Source organism: Colius striatus, chromosome 10 (genome assembly GCF_028858725.1).
Source record: "Colius striatus isolate bColStr4 chromosome 10, bColStr4.1.hap1, whole genome shotgun sequence".
NCBI lineage: Eukaryota > Metazoa > Chordata > Aves > Coliiformes > Coliidae > Colius > Colius striatus.
This window is the reverse complement of record NC_084768.1, coordinates 12,090,949-12,110,763: the sequence shown is the minus strand read 5'-3', so window position 1 is coordinate 12,110,763 and position 19,815 is coordinate 12,090,949. Positions and strand designations below refer to the sequence as shown.

At 36.7% G+C, this 19,815-nt stretch overlaps 1 protein-coding gene across 2 annotated transcripts; it reads left to right on the top strand.

Moving 5' to 3' along the window:
- The first annotated feature begins 491 nt into the window (after positions 1-491).
- On the top strand, positions 492-18,543 carry STXBP3 (syntaxin binding protein 3). Of its 2 annotated transcripts, XM_062003279.1 has the most exons (19): positions 492-552; positions 3,779-3,828; positions 4,479-4,560; positions 5,864-5,940; positions 6,565-6,643; positions 7,920-8,020; positions 8,856-9,010; positions 9,870-9,960; positions 10,914-11,038; positions 12,098-12,202; positions 12,747-12,804; positions 13,016-13,081; positions 13,523-13,603; positions 14,226-14,364; positions 14,973-15,079; positions 15,539-15,637; positions 16,472-16,557; positions 16,676-16,824; positions 17,886-18,543. In XM_062003279.1, exons 1-19 carry the CDS (start codon positions 510-512, stop codon positions 17,975-17,977), a joined length of 1,785 nt encoding a protein of 594 aa, XP_061859263.1. In that variant the 5' UTR covers positions 492-509; the 3' UTR covers positions 17,978-18,543. The 2 variants fall into 2 exon arrangements, with proteins under 2 accessions (XP_061859263.1, XP_061859264.1); XM_062003280.1 differs by lacking the exons at positions 14,973-15,079; positions 17,886-18,543 and having other exon boundaries at positions 16,676-16,794.
- The last annotated feature ends 1,272 nt before the right edge of the window (positions 18,544-19,815 follow it).

Sequence of the window (19,815 nt, the reverse complement as noted above, 5' to 3'; positions counted from 1 at the left end):
ACTAAGTGCTACCACACAATTTTACATGTTAAGAAACTATATTTCTATGAACCGATTGCGTTTTCTTCGGGGGCTTATGCAAATGTAGCACGGAACCTTGGGGACCATTGCTATGACGGAGCCCCGGCGGTGAGGGGAGTTTTACAGCCTGGGCCCACGGCAGTACCGCGGCGCCCCCCGCTGTTCCCCACATCGCGCAAGGAGCCCGCGTCAGGGCTCGTGAGGCGGCTCCTGGCGTCCTGGGTTCACCTTCGCACGAGAAACAAGAGGCTCTTGCCTCAGCAGGACTTTCAGAATCCATCTCGGCGGAGACGAGGAGTCTTGCGGGGCTGCAAGAACCGTGAGGGCCTGGACCAGCCGGCGGGATCGAGTCCCGCGCGGAGGCCGCGCACCTCACCCCAGCGCACCTCACCCCGCCTCACGGCGCGGCCCCGCCCGCTGCCGCTGAAGAGGGCGCGGCGGGCGGGAACGGAAGGGAGCGGTGGGGCCAGGCGAGGTTTGTGAGCAAGATGGCGGCTGCAGGGAGGGGGCTGAAGAGCCTGGTGTGGCAGAGTGAGTGCCGGCTTCGGTTCTACACCCCCTTCCTCCTGTTCGCTGGGGCTGGGAGCGGCCTGCGGCCGTGAGGCCAGCTGGCCGGCCGAGATAGAGGGTTCGTCGCTGTCGCTGAGGCACCGCCTCCCCGTAGCCCGGCGTGTTGGGGCCGGGGGTCCTTTGGCCGCCCAGGGCGGGGCTGCGGCTGCTCTGAGCTGAGGCGAACGGCGGGAGGGTTGGGCTCAACGCGGCCTCCTCTGAGGGTTGCCCAGTGTGCGGCAGAGAAGGCTGGAGGTGGCGGCTCTTCAGCTCGTGTCTCGTCGGAGTGGCGGGGGGTGGCTTGTGGCGGTTCCTGCCGTGAGGGGCAGCAGCGGCTGGGAGGGCACGGCTTTTTAAAAATTTTTTTTAATTACCCTGTTTAGGAACAGGTTCTGCCCGTGTTTGGTACAGAAAATGAAGCTGAACTACTCCATATCTTGGTGGAGTAAAAGAGCTAATAGCATTTCAGGTAGTGTGGGACATCTGGGTAAAGGCGTTAGCAGCCACCTCACGCCACACTTAATTGTACAGAGGTGGCTGCGTGAGTAGCTCAGCCAGTCTAGTCACTGTCTTCCACTGAATGAGAAGGTTCTGCTGCCTTTTCATGTATGTTTACTGCTGCTGTTCCCACCTGCAAGCACCTGTCTATTTTCTTGTGTCCCTGGAAGAGAAAATAGAAAAAGGGGAGAAAGAGGAAAGTGGACTGTACCTGTAGCGTTCAGTCCTTGGTCGCTGACATCCATACCTTGCTGATATTAGTTAAGTCCCTTTGTTTAAAACTTAACCTTTAGAGATTTCTACTTCTGCTGCTGTGCTTGTCCTAAGTCATTTGTGCCTTTGATTGTGAAGCGATTGATTGGTCCTGAGGTATTTTATAGAAGACTTAAACCTTAAAAGGATCAAAGCACTAGTGTGTGATCAGGGCGTATAGGACTTCTGAAAATGGCATTGCCAGTGTGGACAACACCATGAGGAAGAAAGATTAGAGTGATGATGAAGCAATGTGAATAATAAAACGTTTACGCTGCAGAAGGAATCTTCCTCTGAAAAGAACGCTTTGTTAGATAACTAGTTACTCGTGTCTTTGCAAGACAATGATGACGATGACAATAGATGTTGTGAGTTTAAGACTTTGTCTTTCATTTGGTTTATGGATAATTCAAGGCCATAAACCACTGCTTTCTAATGTTTTGGTGAACTTGCATAGTCTGTTTGTTTTGTGTTTTTTTTTAAGACTGCTTTTAGTGAAAATAAATACCTGCCAGTGATGCTGATGTTTCATGTAGCAGCTTGCTGTCAGTGTGTCTTGTTCTGGGAACAGGCAAAGAAATTGTTCCTGTGTTGTGTATATGCAGTGTTGTACCTGTGCTGTAATGTGGTACTGTTAAAAAAACCCCAACTTTCCATCATGGTAGTCCTTTCTGTAAGGTGCCATTTTAGACTGAATCTAAGAAGTGTGTGAAAATGTTACTTCACCAAAGCCTGTTATCAGTTAAGTTCACGATTATGAGGGCAGGGGAAGCTGCCTGTGTTTAGGAGGCAGTAGTACCTGTCAATAAAATTATAAAATAAATTATATATTGCACATCTCTGTGTATTTGTAAATGAACTTATTTTCACAGGAAATCCTGTCTTAATTTATTTTTTCAACTGGAAAATGTGTTCTAGACTTGTATAATAACATTGTACCCTAGCCTTAGGTACATGTATTACTTATTTTAGAAGTGGTTCTTCATTTTTGCAACTTTATTTTGCTGAGTTGCCTAGCACTTACAGTGGAAGCTGTTTTAGTCCTGTCTTTACGACGTGTTATAAATGAGTCATTAACTTTGCCAAGGTGTGGTTTACTTTTTTTTTTTGTTGTTGTTGGTTGGTTGAGCAGTCTGCTATTCTGTCAGGGTTGTGTACAGTTCTTACCAGGATCAGGAAGTAAAAGTAGAAGAAAAAGGCCTTAAACTAAATTAATGTATTAAAATACAAGCTTAGAGAAGGTAATTAATATCTGGTTTGTATGAAGTCTGTCAGATGGAAACGTAAGCTTAGATGAAAACGGAGTACTGTATTGTGGGTTTTTTGGTGCATTCAGAATGCTTACTGGAGACAAATAAGATGATTTTGATAGCGCAGGTCAGTTATTTGGCTAAAGCAGCTGCAGGTTGATGACAAAACAAAATGACAGTTTGAATGTTGCAGGGGCAACAGTAGTAGTAGTGTGGAATAAAATTCCTGATAGGAGAAAGCTGACTTGTGTTTTTAATTACAGAAATGAAATTTGAGACACAAATGGATTATGCATTTGTATGTTCTTGTTTATTTTATAAGCAACTAAGTTCAAGTGTTACTCAAAAGCCCATATTTGACATTTTGGACAAGGCTCATTTGGGAAAAAGGTCCAGATATTTTAATAGACAGCTTAACCTGAAATTCTGTTCTCTGAGAAAAAGGGAAAAGGATAATTAGACCTCTTTGTTCATATGTTTATGGACACGAGGTTTTAAACAGTTCTCAAAATCTTATGACTTTTAATTAATACATACCACTGTTGTGAGATCAAATCCACATTAGTTGGATGACACCACTCCTGAAAGCTGCAGCTTGGTTCTGGTGATACTTGAAAAGCTGTGGGTCATGACTAGATGCTGACTCCTATTGCTGAATCCTGTACAAGCTTTGTAATGGACTTGTCTCCTGAAGTTGTTTTAGGAGGACAAGATAACAGATTCCTGATTTAAGGTATCTTTCAATTCCCGAAATATGTAGTATTTTCTTAGGCTTATTCTGGAATTCTAGGGGAAAAAAAGGCCATCAGAAGTTGGCATATATTTAAAAAGAAGTCTGTCGGTGAGTGTGGTGGTCAGGCTGCCCGATCTTAGAGTAGCTTAAATCTTATGTTGCTTGTGCACAATGCCTTTAGTGGAAGAATTCAATAAAAAAATAGAATCAAAGTGAAGTATTAACAAACCTGTGATTGTTTAGACTAATATCTCTGAAACTGATTATTCTTACAAAAATTAAAATATTAGCTACATCTTTCTGAAACAGGCGGGGACAGTTTATGGTCCAGAAGTGGTTTGGCTTTGTGGGGTTTTTTTTACCTTTTTAAAATTCTTGTTTAGGTCTTTAAATGTTTGAGCCCATGAGTGAAGTTTTTTCTCTTTAGTAGCAGTTTAGTTCCTGTCACTGGTAAACTGTATCTGCTTTCTTACAGAGCTAAAATCGTTAGTATTTGATGACTGCAGGAAAGAGGAAGAATGGAAGGTACACTTTTGTTATAATTATTGTAAGACTATTAGAATCACTTGAGCAAGTAATCTGTATCACAAATAAGTATCATTTAATGGCTGGCACTTTAACTTGAAGTTGTTTTCTAGCCAAGTAATGGATTTTAGTTCTGTCATCTCAGATCTCTGTGTAATATAATGAAACATCTTCAGAGTTAATATAGGAAGAACAAATGGTTAGTTGTCTTGATTCTTCTAAGTTTTCAGAAAAAAAATAGAAACTGTTTCTGTTTATCTTCCCTTTCCATTTGGAAGACTTGTACTTCATAAATACAAAAAATGACATGGCTGTGCAGTACATGTGGAGCAGGTTTCTAGTTCTTACTAGAATCTCTCTCTTACCTTCTGGTAAGATGAGTGAGGACAAGGGACTTGCTTAAGATGGAGCTCATCTTTTGAAGTCTTGTGTGTACAGAGCTTTGAAATCCTCTGTACAGAGGGCTGCCTTCTGATGGTAATTGAGATGAATTCCCTGTTGCAAAGTTATTCTGTGCAGATGATGAAAAGATACAGAGTAAATAAAAATTTTTCATATTCAAATTTCCATGGCAAGTTGTTTAATTAATCAGCTCATGTTTTTTCCCTTATCTAAATACTTCTTTTGGGCTTTTTTTACAATATATTTAGGTAATTCTTTTAGATGATTACACTACTAAATTACTGTCGCTGTGCTGCAGAATGACTGATCTACTGGCAGAGGGTATCACAGGTAAGCATAATACTGTTTAATATACAACTGTTGGGAAAAAGAATAAGATTGATAGTACCTTTGTAAGAAATTGTTTTAATTTGGTTGACAAAGACAAGTAACTATGGGATGTTGGACTAATTAGACAGTAATAACCCAATTGTGGATTAAATACTTTTTAAAATGAAAAGTCAAATGGTTTATCTCTAGTAAGTTTTATGGATTGTTCTTTCCTACAACTTCAGAAATGATGTTCTTTGTATCATAGAACACTTCTCAAAGCCGCTCTTCATATTTGACATGTCTGTGATTTTTATGAGTATATCGTCCTACCAAATTTTTTTCCTGGCTGGTTTTGAAATTGAAATGAATACACAAAATGTAAATAATCTAGTTTTTAATTAGCTTTAGATTCTTGCAAACATTTTTGTAAGAGCATTGTTTAGACTTAATTTTTTTTCCATGAGCAGAAGGATTCTTCTTCCAGCTATTCAATATAACACAATTGTTCTGGGAGTATAATAGCAAAGCTATATACATTTCACTTTTTGGAGTATATTTTTAATTGAGGAATTACTACTCATCCTTTGTGAGAGACTTTCAGTGAGTCTGTATCATGTTCATCAGAAAGAAACCTTTTCTTTTTAGTAAGTACACTACTGAAAAGAACCTCTCTTTCCACATCCAGATGTATGACATCCCTTATCTGCCTTATTCCTCAAAATTACTGAGCAACATGAATCTCTCAGTGTTCTCAAGCTAATGTACTGCAACACTATATAGTAATGCCTTCATTGAACAGAGGGAAATCAAGAGCTGAGTGAAGCTCATTTGCTGAAAATGTCTAATTTGTGCCTGTAATTATATTGAAACAGAGTAAGTGCACAGGACATAAGCAAACAAAAGACAGAAGAGACTGTATTCCAAAATGATGCCCTGCATAATTTTGTTCTTCCTTTCCTTTAATGTGCTGGAAAAGAGCAATCTTTCTGAGGCAGTTTGCCATACCTTTCGGGGTGACAGCAAAGCTCTGCTTATTTAGAATAATCAGGAAAAATTTAGTCCTACAAACCTGGTTGGCTACTAGACCAGATGGTTTGAAAAAGTCTTATGGTAACTTCACAGAAGTTATACAGGACTTTCTGTATTAAAAAAATGAAGAAAAAAAAGATCAAGGCTCTCTTGTCAGAAGTTAGGTCCTTGCCAATAGACAACTAGATTGGTATTCTATTTTTGTCATCTCTGTACTAAAATATGTGTGGTGCTTTCCTTACAGATGCATAAAGCTCTTATTTACAAAACTGTAATATTTCTTACTTTGTAGTGGTGGAGAATGTATATAAAAACCGTGAGCCTGTCCCACACATGAAAGCTATCTATTTCATAACTCCCACCAAAAAGGTTAGTATTTTAAAGAAAGTGTAGCAAGGTCTTTGAGATTGAAAAAATGATCATTTAAAGATACTTATTTACCATGTACAATTTCAGTATTGAATTTTTGCATTTTGTGTGATACTTGATTTTCCATGAGAAAAACACAATGCAGCGTTACCATAGAGTGCATTGCAAATGTGTGCCTTTTGATCAATACAGGCAGTGTTTCCTAGCTTAGATGTTAAGAATCTCAGTGAAGCAGACAATGTGTCAAATAATCATGCAAAACATTGAACAATAGATTTCAAAATGATGACTCTAATGGGAGATTACTGTTATGTCTTTAAAGTTTTTAAGAGAATAAATCTCATCACTCCTTTCCACTGTAGGTGGAAATTTCCTGATAAAAGTATCCTGCTTCATTTGGTTCCTGAAGTGATTTGGTGACCTTCTGTAATTGTTTGTTATCCTTGGAATGAAAAGCTGTTTACTTAAGTGTTTTCTTACATTTATTTTCAGTATTCTGTAGTGGGAATGGGTAATGAACAGGTCAAGAGGAGAGGAGGGAGAAGAATCTACCTCTAGTTATGTGAGGAGAGGCAAAACACTGTAATGTTATATTTTTCTTTTTTTTTTTCCTACTTCTGTAAGTCTATAGATGGACTTATTGATGACTTCATCACTAAATCATCCAGGAGGTACAAAGCAGCATATGTGTATTTCACTGATGGTAAGTAAGATTCTGTGTGGTAGTTTGGTAACTTCATATATGTAAAAGCTTCTCAACTTCCTTCTCTGTAGTTCAGTACATGAAAATTTTGAATCCTGTTTCTTGAGAGATGATTTGAGACTCAAGTAATTAACTGTACTTGGTTTTCCAGAACATGGTTACCATGGCATGTGGCAATAGTAATTTCTTTTACAACTACCAAACAATGTTGACTGTTCACCACCTCAGTTTTTAATTTAGGCAGTTTAGTTTTGATTTTTGAAGGCTGCAGTTTTACGTTGGAGGGTATAGAGGAAGACAACTCAAGTAAAACCATGAATCTCATGTAAACAAAATACTAGTCAAAAGTATAAATGCATGAGAATTTGCTGCAAGAACAAGGTTTTGTGTGTGGTTGTTTTGAGTAGTTCCCTCAGACGTGAGTCAGCTTTTTTCCCATCATCTGGAAGAAGATGCCTGCTTAGCCATTGCTTGCAGGATATAAATTGCAAAGCAGAGACAGTTGGTGTAAATGGAGTTGATGGCAACTGCACGTTCCTCTGCAGTCAGTGTGACGAAAATGGTGTGTAAAGAAAAATCCCAAACATGCCACTGAAGGTACACTGAGTTGCGTCTGTCTCTGTGGATGGTGTATATCTTCTACTGTCCTCGAAGCAGTTACCAAATAACTTTCAAAACATTGTTTATTGTTTTGTTTTATGCTGATGCAGCAGTTCTTGTTCTGCAAAAATACTGCTCTCTTCTTCTATGTTCCTTTTGCTGCAAATATGCGAGCTTACAGTTTGAATACTTGCCAAAGCTTTTCATGTTGAGAGGGGTTAGACAAACAGCTCTGTCACTTTCAAGTCTGTGTAGTATTTGTCATCCAAATATTCCTTAAATTCAGTTTTTAGTTTGATACACAAGTATTAGTTCTCCTTTTAACCTTGTTGTAGCTTGGGAAATGTTTTCTCTCTCCTATAGGAAAAGAAATAGCAGAAACTTCTGCTTTTTAAAGAAATCAATATCCTTCACTGCTGCAGACTGCTAATGAGTGTTCTATGACTTAGCTTTCCAAAAGATAGTAAAAAATGACTAGTGATTCCTTTTGAAAAATCTCAAACACAAAATATTGATTGTATGTTCTCTTTGACTTTAGGAAGATTTGCCAACTTTTTTTTCTGTATGTTACTATTAATTGATTCTTAATTTAGAATTACCTGTCTGTTCTGAGTAAGTGAATTAATGTCTGAAACACGCACACAGGATTTGTACATGGCATCTCTTTCTTTCCTAGTGTGTCCTGACAACCTCTTCAATAAGATTAAGTCTTCCTGTGCCAAATCAATAAGAAAATGCAAAGAGATTAACATTTCCTTCTTCCCCTATGAATCTCAGGTAAGTTTCATTCTTTATCTAAACAGCAAAAAGGAGTCTGGAGGGCTAGTTTTCGAGGTTGTTAATCTGGTGGTTTGAGTTTTTTTACTGACAAAAACTGTTAAGTGTTTCTCCTAATGTAAAATCCCTGTACCTGCTTTCTGTGGTGGTAAGAGGAAATAATCAGACTGAGCTGTGGGCAAGGTCTATGTGATTATCTGCTCAAATGAAGCAAATACATCTATCTGGATGGACATTCCTCATGGCTTTGTAGTCAGAAATTCTATTTGAATCTGGAGAAAATGCATTTTTGGGCAATGGTACAATTCCATGTTTGCATTCCCCTTATTAAACTCTTGATGTTTTTCTTCTGTGTACTATGCTAAATATGTTTTGTCAAGGTTTAATACATTTAAAGAATTTCAATTTTTGGAGGAAAAGTCTTCATGTAATAATTAGATCTGATATATGTGTCTATTTTAAACAATTAATTTCATACCTTCTGTGATCTTTTTGTATTAAATAGATGGCTTTCTATGAGACACTGGATGGTACTGGGTTCTGCTTCTCTTGATTCTGTCCATCGGTATATACAATAAGCAATTTGAAAAATATAGTCATTTACATGGGAGAGGAGAGTAATAGAGGAAAAGAATGTGATAAGAATCAGGTGAACACAACAGGACAGAGAAAGAGGACTGAAGTGTGGGTCTGCTTTCTTTTTTTTTTTTCCTAAGGCATATTATGTATTACTTTATCTTACAGCATGTAGTTTAAAAGTATTGGCAATTCTTTTTACCAGATATTTTAGAAATAGACAATTTCAGCCTTTTTTTCTTCACTGTGCTTTACATAGGTATTTACTCTCAATGTCCCAGATGCATTCTACCGCTGTTACAGTCCAACTCTGGAAAAGACGAAGGAGAAAGATACTGTAATGCAAGTAATGGCTGAACAAATTGTTACCTTATGTGCAACACTTGATGAGAATCCAGGTGTGAGATATAAAAGGTGGGACAAAAAGTCTTGTACTGTGCAGTTGCTTCCACTTCTAGGACTTCACACATTGTTGCAGCCTCAAGCCATTACCAACATAGTTTCTTTTGTTGTGAATTGTTTTTAATCCACAGCTCTGAAGTAGGGAATGGTAGGAATTTGAGAAGTGTAGGCAGAGCAGTGAATTATTTTTCTTTGTGTATTCATATAACAGTACTTACTGTACCCTGTTTTGTCATGGACTGCCTGTTTCATGTTTGGTCAGTAAGATGACCCTCTTACATGCTGCATTTTAATCCACTGCATGCATAATCCTGGAAGTAAGTTGCTCTTGTTGGTAGTTTTACAGCTCCATTTGGCATCGAGGAATTCACAAATTGCTGAGGCAGATGGGATCAGGATTTCTTTGTAGTACAAGTACTGAGGAGAATACCTCTTTTGATGGAGAGTACAGAGTGCTATCTTTGAAGCCAAAGTAGGCATCTGAAATTGTGCTCAGGAATTACATTTTTGTGGTGTAATGTGAAGTGGTGCCTTACCGTCTGTGAGAATGACAAAGAAGCAATTGTTTGCCTGTTTTCATGCTCTCTTATTCTTTTTTTTCCTTCTTATTTCACCATCTCTGAGACTTTTACATGTTGAGTCATGTGCCAGTCAGTCTTTTGGCTGAAGCTGTTTCTACCTTGAATGCTTCAGGTATTTCATGGAGTGGAATCGAGAGTCAAAATATATTGGAAATACTTAGAATAGAGCTCGGAAACTGCTTGTGAAACAAGAGGATCAATCTAGGGAGTCCTTTCTGCTTTTAAGGTAGATTTTTAATGTTCTGATGCAGAAATTAAAGTTACTCTTACATGTTCCTTTTTTTTCCCAGTGGACCATCTGATAAAGCCAGCAAACTTGCACACCTTGTTGAAGAAAATCTTGAAAACTACTACAAAACTGATGAGAGAAGCCAAATAAAGGTAAAAAGTGAACTAAAATGTTTCTTCTTCTGTAAATCTGCAAAAAAAGGGTTCTTTGGAATACATTTTGACAATAGATTCTACAAAACCAGATTTGATTTATTATTGAAGGCAACTAGTTGCCATTTAGTTATTTTTGTGTATGAAAGCAACTTAGAGGTAGTAACTGAAACAGTAAATCTGCATGTAAGCAGATATACTTTCTGTGATTGAGCTAACTGTACTTGAAAAGATTGCCCTATGATAGTATAGGCCATGGTGCAAAACCTGAAGGAAAGTGGATAACTTCTGTTTTAACATCACCTTCCGCAGGGCCACGTATAGGAGGGATTTCACAGCAGAATTGAAATGTTTCCCATTAAGGGATTTATTGTCCACAAAGATGCAGCATTTAACATAAATCAAGTTTTAATCTGTCTCTATAGATCAGGGCATATGAGGACAGTTGCCTAAAGGCAAAAGTAAACCATTCCAGCTTGGAGACGTTCCATTCTGCCTGCAGGAATAAATGTACCTAATATGGATGGCACTCTGCTAAACCTCAAATTGAAACTTTCTGTGGAATAGTTTGAGATGACTTTTTCTGTATTGCAACACAGTATAGATAATCTACTCTGAAATACAGGCGATATACTTAGCTGTGAGAAGTGAGTGGGAGAGCTTTATTTGTATACTGTGTGTGGCTTTTTTTCTTCACACTTTTTGCTCATTAGGTGAGGTTACTGAATGCGTTGCAATGGGCTAAGAACATAGCCTTACAAGTAATATTTGAAGTCACTGTGTTCTGGTAAATGTTTCTGCTTACATTGATTTAAAAAATTGGATTATACTTAAGATTTTTTTCAGTTATTCTTCAAAAAATGTCTATACTGCTGTGATTCCCTGTAAATGGACTTAACATGTAGTAACTTTGTACTGTGTGCCTTAACTTTACATTTATTTGATTTTTCTAGGGTAAAACCCACTCCCAACTAATAATAATCGATCGCAGCTTTGACCCAGTTTCAACTGTACTTCATGAACTCACTTTCCAGGCAATGGCATATGATCTGCTACCAATTGAAAAGGATACTTACAAGCAAGTACTTCTTTTTTTTTTTTTCCTTTCTTTTTTTAAGAAAAGAAAAATCTCAACAGTTTATTCTTGATTATAAATGTGTGGAATTGTTTAGCTGAGTTGCCCGGTAGTAATAGTAGAAGGATTGCTTCACTTATTATTCTTTCCTCTTACATTTGTGACTTCCACTTTCTGTTAACTTCCTCATTCAGTTGAGATCAGGTAGGATCTAATTAGCATTTTTGCTAAGTTTTGAGTCTAGCATTTTTTAAAATCAAAGAACTTCGTACTAGACATGAAGCAAAACTTTGGTAGAGCACATTAATTTTCCCTACCCTTTCATTCATATTCTCAACCTTCTTGGTCTAACAAGGGAGACAAACCCAGTAACAGAATACTGAGGAAAAGCTTAGTTTTCTCAGGAATGCTTACTTTATCTCCAGTAATGTAATTTGTGCAGTTGTTAAATTAATATGTTTCTATTGCACGCATACACTGAAGTAAGCCATGTTCACTTCACAAGCATTGTTTTATCAATATTTGGAATGGCATGATACTATTTTGCTTGAGGTGTGTACTCTGCTGTTGGATTTTTCTGGTAGCCAAGATTTTCAAAAGACTTTGCTTTCTAGTGACCCGCTATAGCAAATGAAAATTAATTGCCTCATCTTCTCTGTCAGAAACACTTGAGTAAATGTTTTCATAGAGAATGTAGTCTTCTATGAATCTGAAATTTGCTGAGAAAGAAAATGTAGCAGAGGATGTTTACTTGGTAGTCATGACCTGATTTGCATGATTAACATTGTATTTTTTTGTTTTTCTGCTTTCTGGATGCAAACACTGTGAGTTTATGTAAATGTGAAAATGTTATATACTATGACTGCCGTCTTCATGGGTTTATTTCTGTTTATAGAAGAGCAATAGCTGGTCTGTAATGCTGTTGAAGCATGTTTTGTATGTGTCCTGCTTAGTCTGTTTTGGTTGGTTTAAGCTAAAACCTGTGTACATTAAACTAATAATTATTACCTGAATGAGTATATAAGAATGAGCTAAGAACTGCATAAATTTTTCTTCTGGAAGATACAAAACAGAAGGACCTGCTGGGAAGGAACGGGAGGCGATTCTGGAGGAAGATGATGAGCTCTGGGTGAAGATTCGACACAAGCATATTGCAGATGTGATAGAGTATGTAAATAAGTAACAAAAATTAGTTAAAAATGCAAATTATCAAAGTTTTGTTGTGAATGTATTTGAGCTTTCAAGAAAGTCGAAATACAGGCAGTAGTGAAGATGACTTGTAATACAGGCTGCATCCTGTTAGGTAATTGACTCCAGGAGAAACCATACTTTCAGAAATACAGTACATACGGAGGTATGCAGTTCTAAAATATTAATTACATGTAATATTAAGGTTTTCAGAAAAACTGCTAACAATTTTATTTCCTGGGGTGAATCTTCAAATCTGAAGGCATTATTTTGCATAAAGCTGCAGGAAGTTATTACGTCAAATGACATTATGAAGACTGCATGAAGAGAATGTTTAACTGCAGTTCCCTTTGTCAATAAACTGCTCTTTTTCTTTTTAATGAGAAATACTTATATGAAGCTTCTATTTTCATTCAGAAGTGCATGTTGTATAATTCCTCTAAGATTTTTGGTAAAGAACTTAAGAAAAGATTTAACAACTGTAGTGCTATTGCATTGATTTCTTAGCTTTGTTTTTTTTCAGAGAAATACCAAAACTTTTGAAAGAGGTAGCATCTAAGAAAAAAGCAACAGAAGGAAAAGTAAGTTGTGGAAATCGGTGTGGTGTTCTTTTCTGGTCTTTTTTTTTTTCAGCCCATACATCTGTGTAGTTCATGGACCTATTACATAAATGGAATCTTATCTTAATGGCTATTTCTGAGGAGTGGGGGAAGGAAGACTGGAATAGGAAGGGAAATAAAGATGTCAAATATTAGACGGGAAAACTTTTCAACTTGTATCATTTCTTCACAGTTATCCATATCTGCTCTGACCCAGTTAATGAAAAAGATGCCACACTATCGTAAGGAGATTAGTAGGGTAAGGGGTCTTTAACTACAACTTCCCAATGAATAGGCTTGTACACTGTAATATTCTGTGTTGTTGAAGTCTAGTTTTACTCTGACATTTTACTTGTTACATGTGAAATCTAACTTTTTTCCAAATTAGTATGTTCACCTACTGTGAAGGTGTGATAAGAAAGATTGTTTTCAGGTATTTCATTTTAGTCTCTGAAAAAACCTCACTTAAATGGTTTGTGTGCTTTAAGGACTAAAGGTAACAAAGATAACATAACAGTTTAATGTTTATACACAGAAAATGCTTGATGATATTGAAGGATGCTTGAAGGACTGACTTTTGTAACCAGTTAAATGGATTGCTTGATACATTGTGGTTTTTTTGGTTTTTTGGTTTTTGTTTCTAAAGGCAAGTTTATAGCAGCTTGGGATTTTTTTTCTTTACTTTTTTTTTGTCTTCTAGCAAGTTGTCCATCTTAACATAGCAGAAGATTGCATGAGCAAGTTCAAGCCTAATGTAGAAAGGCTCTGTAAAATTGAACAGGTATGTTTAAAAAAGACCTAAACACCAAAACAAACAACTTACTGCCAATGTAGCTTTTTTCTTTGCAGGCATAGTTGCTTGTTTTTAACTGACAAAAGTAGTATGTTTCTCACCTTTTAGGTTTTTTTCATGATTGCATTTGAGGTAATAGTATTAAAGGTAGGTGTGATATGCAAAGCTCTTACTCTGCCAATAAAGGAGGTCCTTTTAGAGTTCTGTTTTCTGTTTTAATCTGGCTGGTTTCTATAAGAATCATCTTTGTTTTCTGTGTTCAGAACTCCCATGAAGTTGCCACAGTGTTCTGCAGAAGGAACAAAAGTCTGGGAAAAACAGCTATTAGGCTGAGGCTCATGTATGGCTAATCTCAATTTAAAACCTAGAAATGGATATTTGTGTAAATTCTAGATATCAGTTCTAAATGTTTGAGAGTGTTATGTATTGCTGTTACAATATTGTAACTATTTGAATAATTATGTCAGTTTTCATACTGAGTTTAAATTGATGCAGCTTGATTGTTTCCTGAAGCCTGCCATTTCATAACAATGCACTCCAGAACACACAAAATGATGCACTGCTTTTTTTTAATTATTACTTACTAAACTCACTTTTTTTGTGAACTTAGGACTTGGCTCTTGGAACTGATGCAGAAGGTCAAAAAGTGAAAGACTTGATCAAGGTCCTCTTACCGGTTCTGATCAGCAAAAATTATGAGAGCTATGACAAAATCAGAGCTATTCTACTGTACATCTTTAGCACAAATGGTATGATAAGCTGTCCTGTGCTTTTTGTGTTTGGGTTTCTTTTTTTATCCTCAGTGATACAGGCTTCAACTCAGGTTTTGGTAGAGTCCAGTATTCTCAGTTAATGTAAGCATCTGTGTTGGAGTTGATGGCCAAGTTGGAAAGAAGTACTGTCGATCCTCTGTAACTTCACTTTTCTCAGATTAGTAGCAAAGAGATCTTGATTTAAGAAATTCAACACAAATATAGATCCATACAGTGTTTTAGCATCATTCCTATGTGTCGATGTGTGCAACAGCTTAAACTTTCTCCTTTTCACATAGTATTGAAGCTGTTAGAGGTGGGAGGGGGAGTTCCTTGGCTGTTGCAAACTAAAGAAAAGTCAATGGGGAACGATTTATAGTAGAAGAAATTGATAGAATGTGAGTCTGAGGAGTCTATAACAATATTGAGTTTTGGTCTCAAAAATGGACCGTTAAGATAAATTTTTGTTTAACACTATGTTGAAATTAGAATAGACTGGCAGAACAAAAAAAAATCCTGGACTAAATAACAGCCCAGAGTGTGAGACAAAATTGTTCTTACTGAGTCATATGGTAATTAAGTTGTATGTTTTCCTTATATTGAAGGAACTACTCAGGAGAACTTGGACAAGATGATCCAGAATGTACGAATAGAAAGTGATAGTGATATGATAAGAAATTGGGAATACCTTGATGTTCCTGTTATCTCTTCAGTAAGGAAGTGTTTATTTATTTTGTAATTTCCTACCAGGCATTTGTCTACAGCTCTTTTAGAAACTCTTAGCAGTATTACCCAGGTCCTTTTCTGGAATTGGGCAATTACTAGAAGTTCTTGTTGTTATGGTATATCTAAGTTGTAAATCATTTGAAAATTATTCATGTTAATTGTTTCAAGTAAGATGCCTGCAGTGTTCCCTCTAAAATCATGAAATGGTGACTTTAACTAGTTGATTTTGGGTAGTTCCAATGTGCTTAGTTCCTTGTCTCTGAAACTTGTATTTCTAATATATCCTGAATTCTACAAGTATTCACTGTTATTTATTGTCATTATTATTTCTTCAATAATTACTTCTTGAAAATTTCCTACTGATCCTCCTACCTGCTTCTGAGAATTAAGTTTTGCAAACCCAAATACAGTGTATAATACAACCGTGTTTTGAACATACTTTCAGTCTGCTGTACAGCAGCAGAAATACCCAAGAAGAGATCGTTCTTCAGAAGAAACTTTTCAGCTTTCCAGGTGGACACCTATTATCAAGGATGTTATGGAGGTAAATTTGAAATGCTGACATTTACTGAAGTGAGCAGTTACAGCCGATCTTAAACAAGTCTATAGAAGTAACTCAAAATAGTGTTAAATACATCTTTTGAGCAAAGGGATCCCTTCTAGTGATGTAGAAAGTTAGACTGCTTCATGTTAGTGATGCTCCTTGTGGGAGATTGTTTTAAAGGCGAGACAAACAAAAGTGAAAAATGTGAACAACTTGTCCTGTGGTTGTCTGTGTTTAGTGTAGTTTAAAGATATGATTTTTGTTTTTTAATTTCTACTAGATTTTCAAACTGTAATTCGAATCTAAAACTAAATCTAAACTGTAGATTGATAAAGGCTGGAAAATGTTACTTGCTAGAAGAGTAGTTGCTTTGTTCTCAAAGCTCTTCCTAAGCATCAGTTACCGTTCTGTCTGATACCAGTCAGTGAGTTTTTTAGTCTGATCCAGTACTGTCATTCATAGATTCTTGGTGACTTTCACACATTCATTTTTGTCTTCAGAGGACACTGAATTCTCTCCTATACTGGTCTAGAAAAATGACATAAGGTAGTTACAGATTAAAAGCTACTGGTGAAATCTGAACAGTTCAGTCAATGTTTTTGTTTATAAAGAAAGCACATGTAATCACCATTCCTTGTTGTAGAAAAAAAGACTTGTAATAATTTTTAGCCTTTTGCTACATGGCAGTTGTGTTGATGAATGCTACTTGCAATTGTTTTTTTTCAGGAAGTTGTGTGTGCTGATGTTAAAGTCTAGTTAGACGTCCTTAGTGAAGATGAAATGGGTTTTAGGTCTACATGGCTTTTTAAAGTTGGTCTTTGTTTTCCCCTTCAGGATGCTATAGAAAACAAACTAGATTCAAAAGACTGGCCTTATTGTTCCAAATGCCCTCCTACCTGGAATGGTTCAGGAATAGTAAGGTAAATAGTTTTATTTCTTGAAACATAATGTACCCATTTATCAGTGTTAAGTGTTTTACCTTTTCCCAAAGTTCATCAGTAAAGCTATATAAACGTCATCTTATGAAACCTTTTACAGTGCACGCCAGAAACCCAAAGGTAGTTACAGACATGAGCGGAAGAGTAGTGCAAGACTGATTATATTTGTGATTGGAGGGATTACTTATTCTGAGATGCGCAGTGCTTATGAAGTTTCTCAAGCCTACAGGTCCTGTGAAGTTGTTATTGGTAAGCTTGTCTTGGGAAAAGGGTGGTATGGAATGGTTTACTACCTGTGTTTCTGGAAAACATAAGGATCTTTTGTCTTACATTCCCAAAACTGGTTCAGTAAACTAAGCCTGTGGCCAATGTATTTCTTAAACTGAAGAGCTACTTGTAAGCACATAGTTTTATCTGGGTTGCTTGAGGGTTTTTTGTAACAAGATATTGAGGATAATAAGTACAGTTATACTCCACAGAAGAATTATCACGTATCACATCAGAGAAAAAAAACAGACTTTTACTTCCTTGTATTACAGATTTCTCAAACTTTTGCATCTGCCTGTGCTCTACTACAGTTGTATTTATTACTGTAACTGCTTTTGGAAGTAGTAGGAAAGCTGGCAGTCTAGTACCAAATTACTCACTTGGGAAGGAAGGGAACTTAAGGAACACTTAAGAGTTCCCTTTTTAACTGTAGCGTCATCCTTCAAGGCTGAAGTTACAATTACCCTCTATGAAAGCAAGAGAGGTAATTGTGCTCTCCTAATAATACTTTCTTTGCTGCTTCAGACTTGGAATTTGTTGCAAATTTTTCAATGAAACGTTAGCTAGTAAAAGGCAATTTTCTGTAACTGATATTTCTGTGGAAAACTACTGTTAGTGATAGTTTCAATGCTGACGGATTCTTGATTCTAGGATAAAACCTGTCAATTAACTCACCTTATCACAGAATGGGCAGATTTCTTGCAGGCTGGGACAGTTGCATATAGCACAAGTGGCCCAGGTTTGAGTCTATATTTCAAACCAGGTAGAGCAGGGACTTTGAAACTTGTATCCAGAGTCCTAATCTGAATGTCTGGATATCAACATGTGTGGAAGAGGGACACTGCCTACCTAATGGTGACAGTTATATGATGACACTTTATGTGGTAACAGATGTAAACACTTGGAACTGTTGTACTTTTTAGTATTCCAGGTACAGTGAAACACACTGGCATGTAACTGATATATTTTTTTTTTTGTTTAAAGGAGTGTCTGAAATTAGGGTTTCAGTCTGATACAGTTAATGCTTATGTTCTTTTTGTTAGGTTCTACTCATATTTTGACACCTAAAATGCTACTGGATCAAGTGAAGAGCCTTAGTAAACCGAAGGATGTGGTCTGCATTAAAGATGAATAGAAATTGTGATGATAGATTAGGAAAAGACAAACAGGATGTATATATTCTTCTGGAACTGACTTTACTAAGTACTGTACCAGGACACTACATGGTTCTGACTAATGGAATGTCACTTTATAATTTAAATTTGCTGCTTTTGTGGGGAGGAGAAGGGAGGTGAGGGGGGTGGGAAATCAACACGTGTGTATGTAGTATAGACAGCATTACAATGTAAATGTATCTTCATTCCTTACAAGTTATGCTAAAAGTTGTCATGGTTATATATAAATGGAAATTGTTTTTGAGAACTATGAAACCTTTCTATAACAGTTTATTTCTAAAAATAATTTAAAAGGGTCTAGGCTTCAGAAGAAAATTTGTATATATGAGTTTATGGTAAAAAATATTTCACACAAGTGCAATGTCTCAAACAGTAATATTTTCTGTAAAATGACTCACTGGAGAATCTATATATATATATATATGTAACTGAAAATCAAAAGGGGTTTTAGATGGTGGTGGGGTAAGGTAGGAGATTCATCATGGAAGTCTAGCAATTCTAATATCAATAAATAACTTTGAAGAAACGCTGTCAACTGTGCACTGAAGTACACTTTATGTTTAAGTATATGCAGGGCTTATTACTAAAGATTTTAAAAAATCTTAAATTTCTTGGAAATTTCCTTATGACTGTGTCTACCTAGTCCATCTATTTTATAAGTTGAATTGCCTGTGATAGCATAAATTCTCTTTTTGAGGGAGTGGGGACAGAGGAAAAGGAGAGGAAGAGTAGCAGTTCAGTCTTTCAGATGGGTTGGTAATTTATAGAAGAGAATCAGAAAGCAGGCCAAACACCAAAACGTGATGCATTCTAGAGGATTTACTGTTTCTTCTACTTTATTATGTATTAAGAAAGAAATATATAAATTTGTGGTGAAAGTGATAAAATAAATTCTAAATGGTATTAGTTCTCTAATACAAGTCATGTTTAGATTTGTTTTAGAAAATTGCTTCCTTGTAAACTTACTAACCTTTTGAAGAGGTGTTGTATTCACATGCCTTGAATTGTTTGTCGTATCTAGAATCTGAGAGATGTCATAGTGAAATGGAATGGATTATGGGTGCTCATTTAAGTTCTTCCAACTGAAGGGTATTAATTTTTGGCTTTGCAGAAAGGTTAGCTAGTAGGTTAAGAGAACATCTTTGCTAGGTGAGTTATTTCAGAAATAATTAAAAGGTGGAAAAATATCAAATTCCCCCTTTACATCAGAGAGAATGAAATGGGAAGTTATGTAATGGTTTTAAAACATTGCAGGATGTGGGTCATGCTAAGTGGGTGTAGCTTTCAAGCGCACTTACATGGCTTTATTTTTAGCTGGGATACAGGAACAACACTGGTTTCTCAAATATAATATGCATCAAAACTTTAAAAAAGTAGTAGAAATATTTACAGTGTTTTCCTGAATTCTAGTTTCTAACTATATAATAATAAAAGTTCAGAGTAAAGGTATTGTCAGTGGTGGTGAAGGTAGAAAGAACCCTGAAAGAAGGCATAGACTCCACTGAGAAAGTTAATGGTACACAGCAGCAAGTTTAGCCGTCACACTTGTGTGAATTAAGTCTGGGTTATCTCTGTATCCATCAACTGAAATCCCTCAGGTTTGCCTGAAAACTACTGCCTTTTTTTAGGCAACACACTGTCACTTCTCACTTGAAGGGATGATTTCCATCTGTCCCTGTGTATTTTGGAATTGCCTCTGAATATTATCCCTAATAATACAAGTTCATGTTAACTCCTGCTTCCTTTTAATCTCTGCGGTTAAATGGATTTCAGTAGAGAAATAATAAATGACTTACAT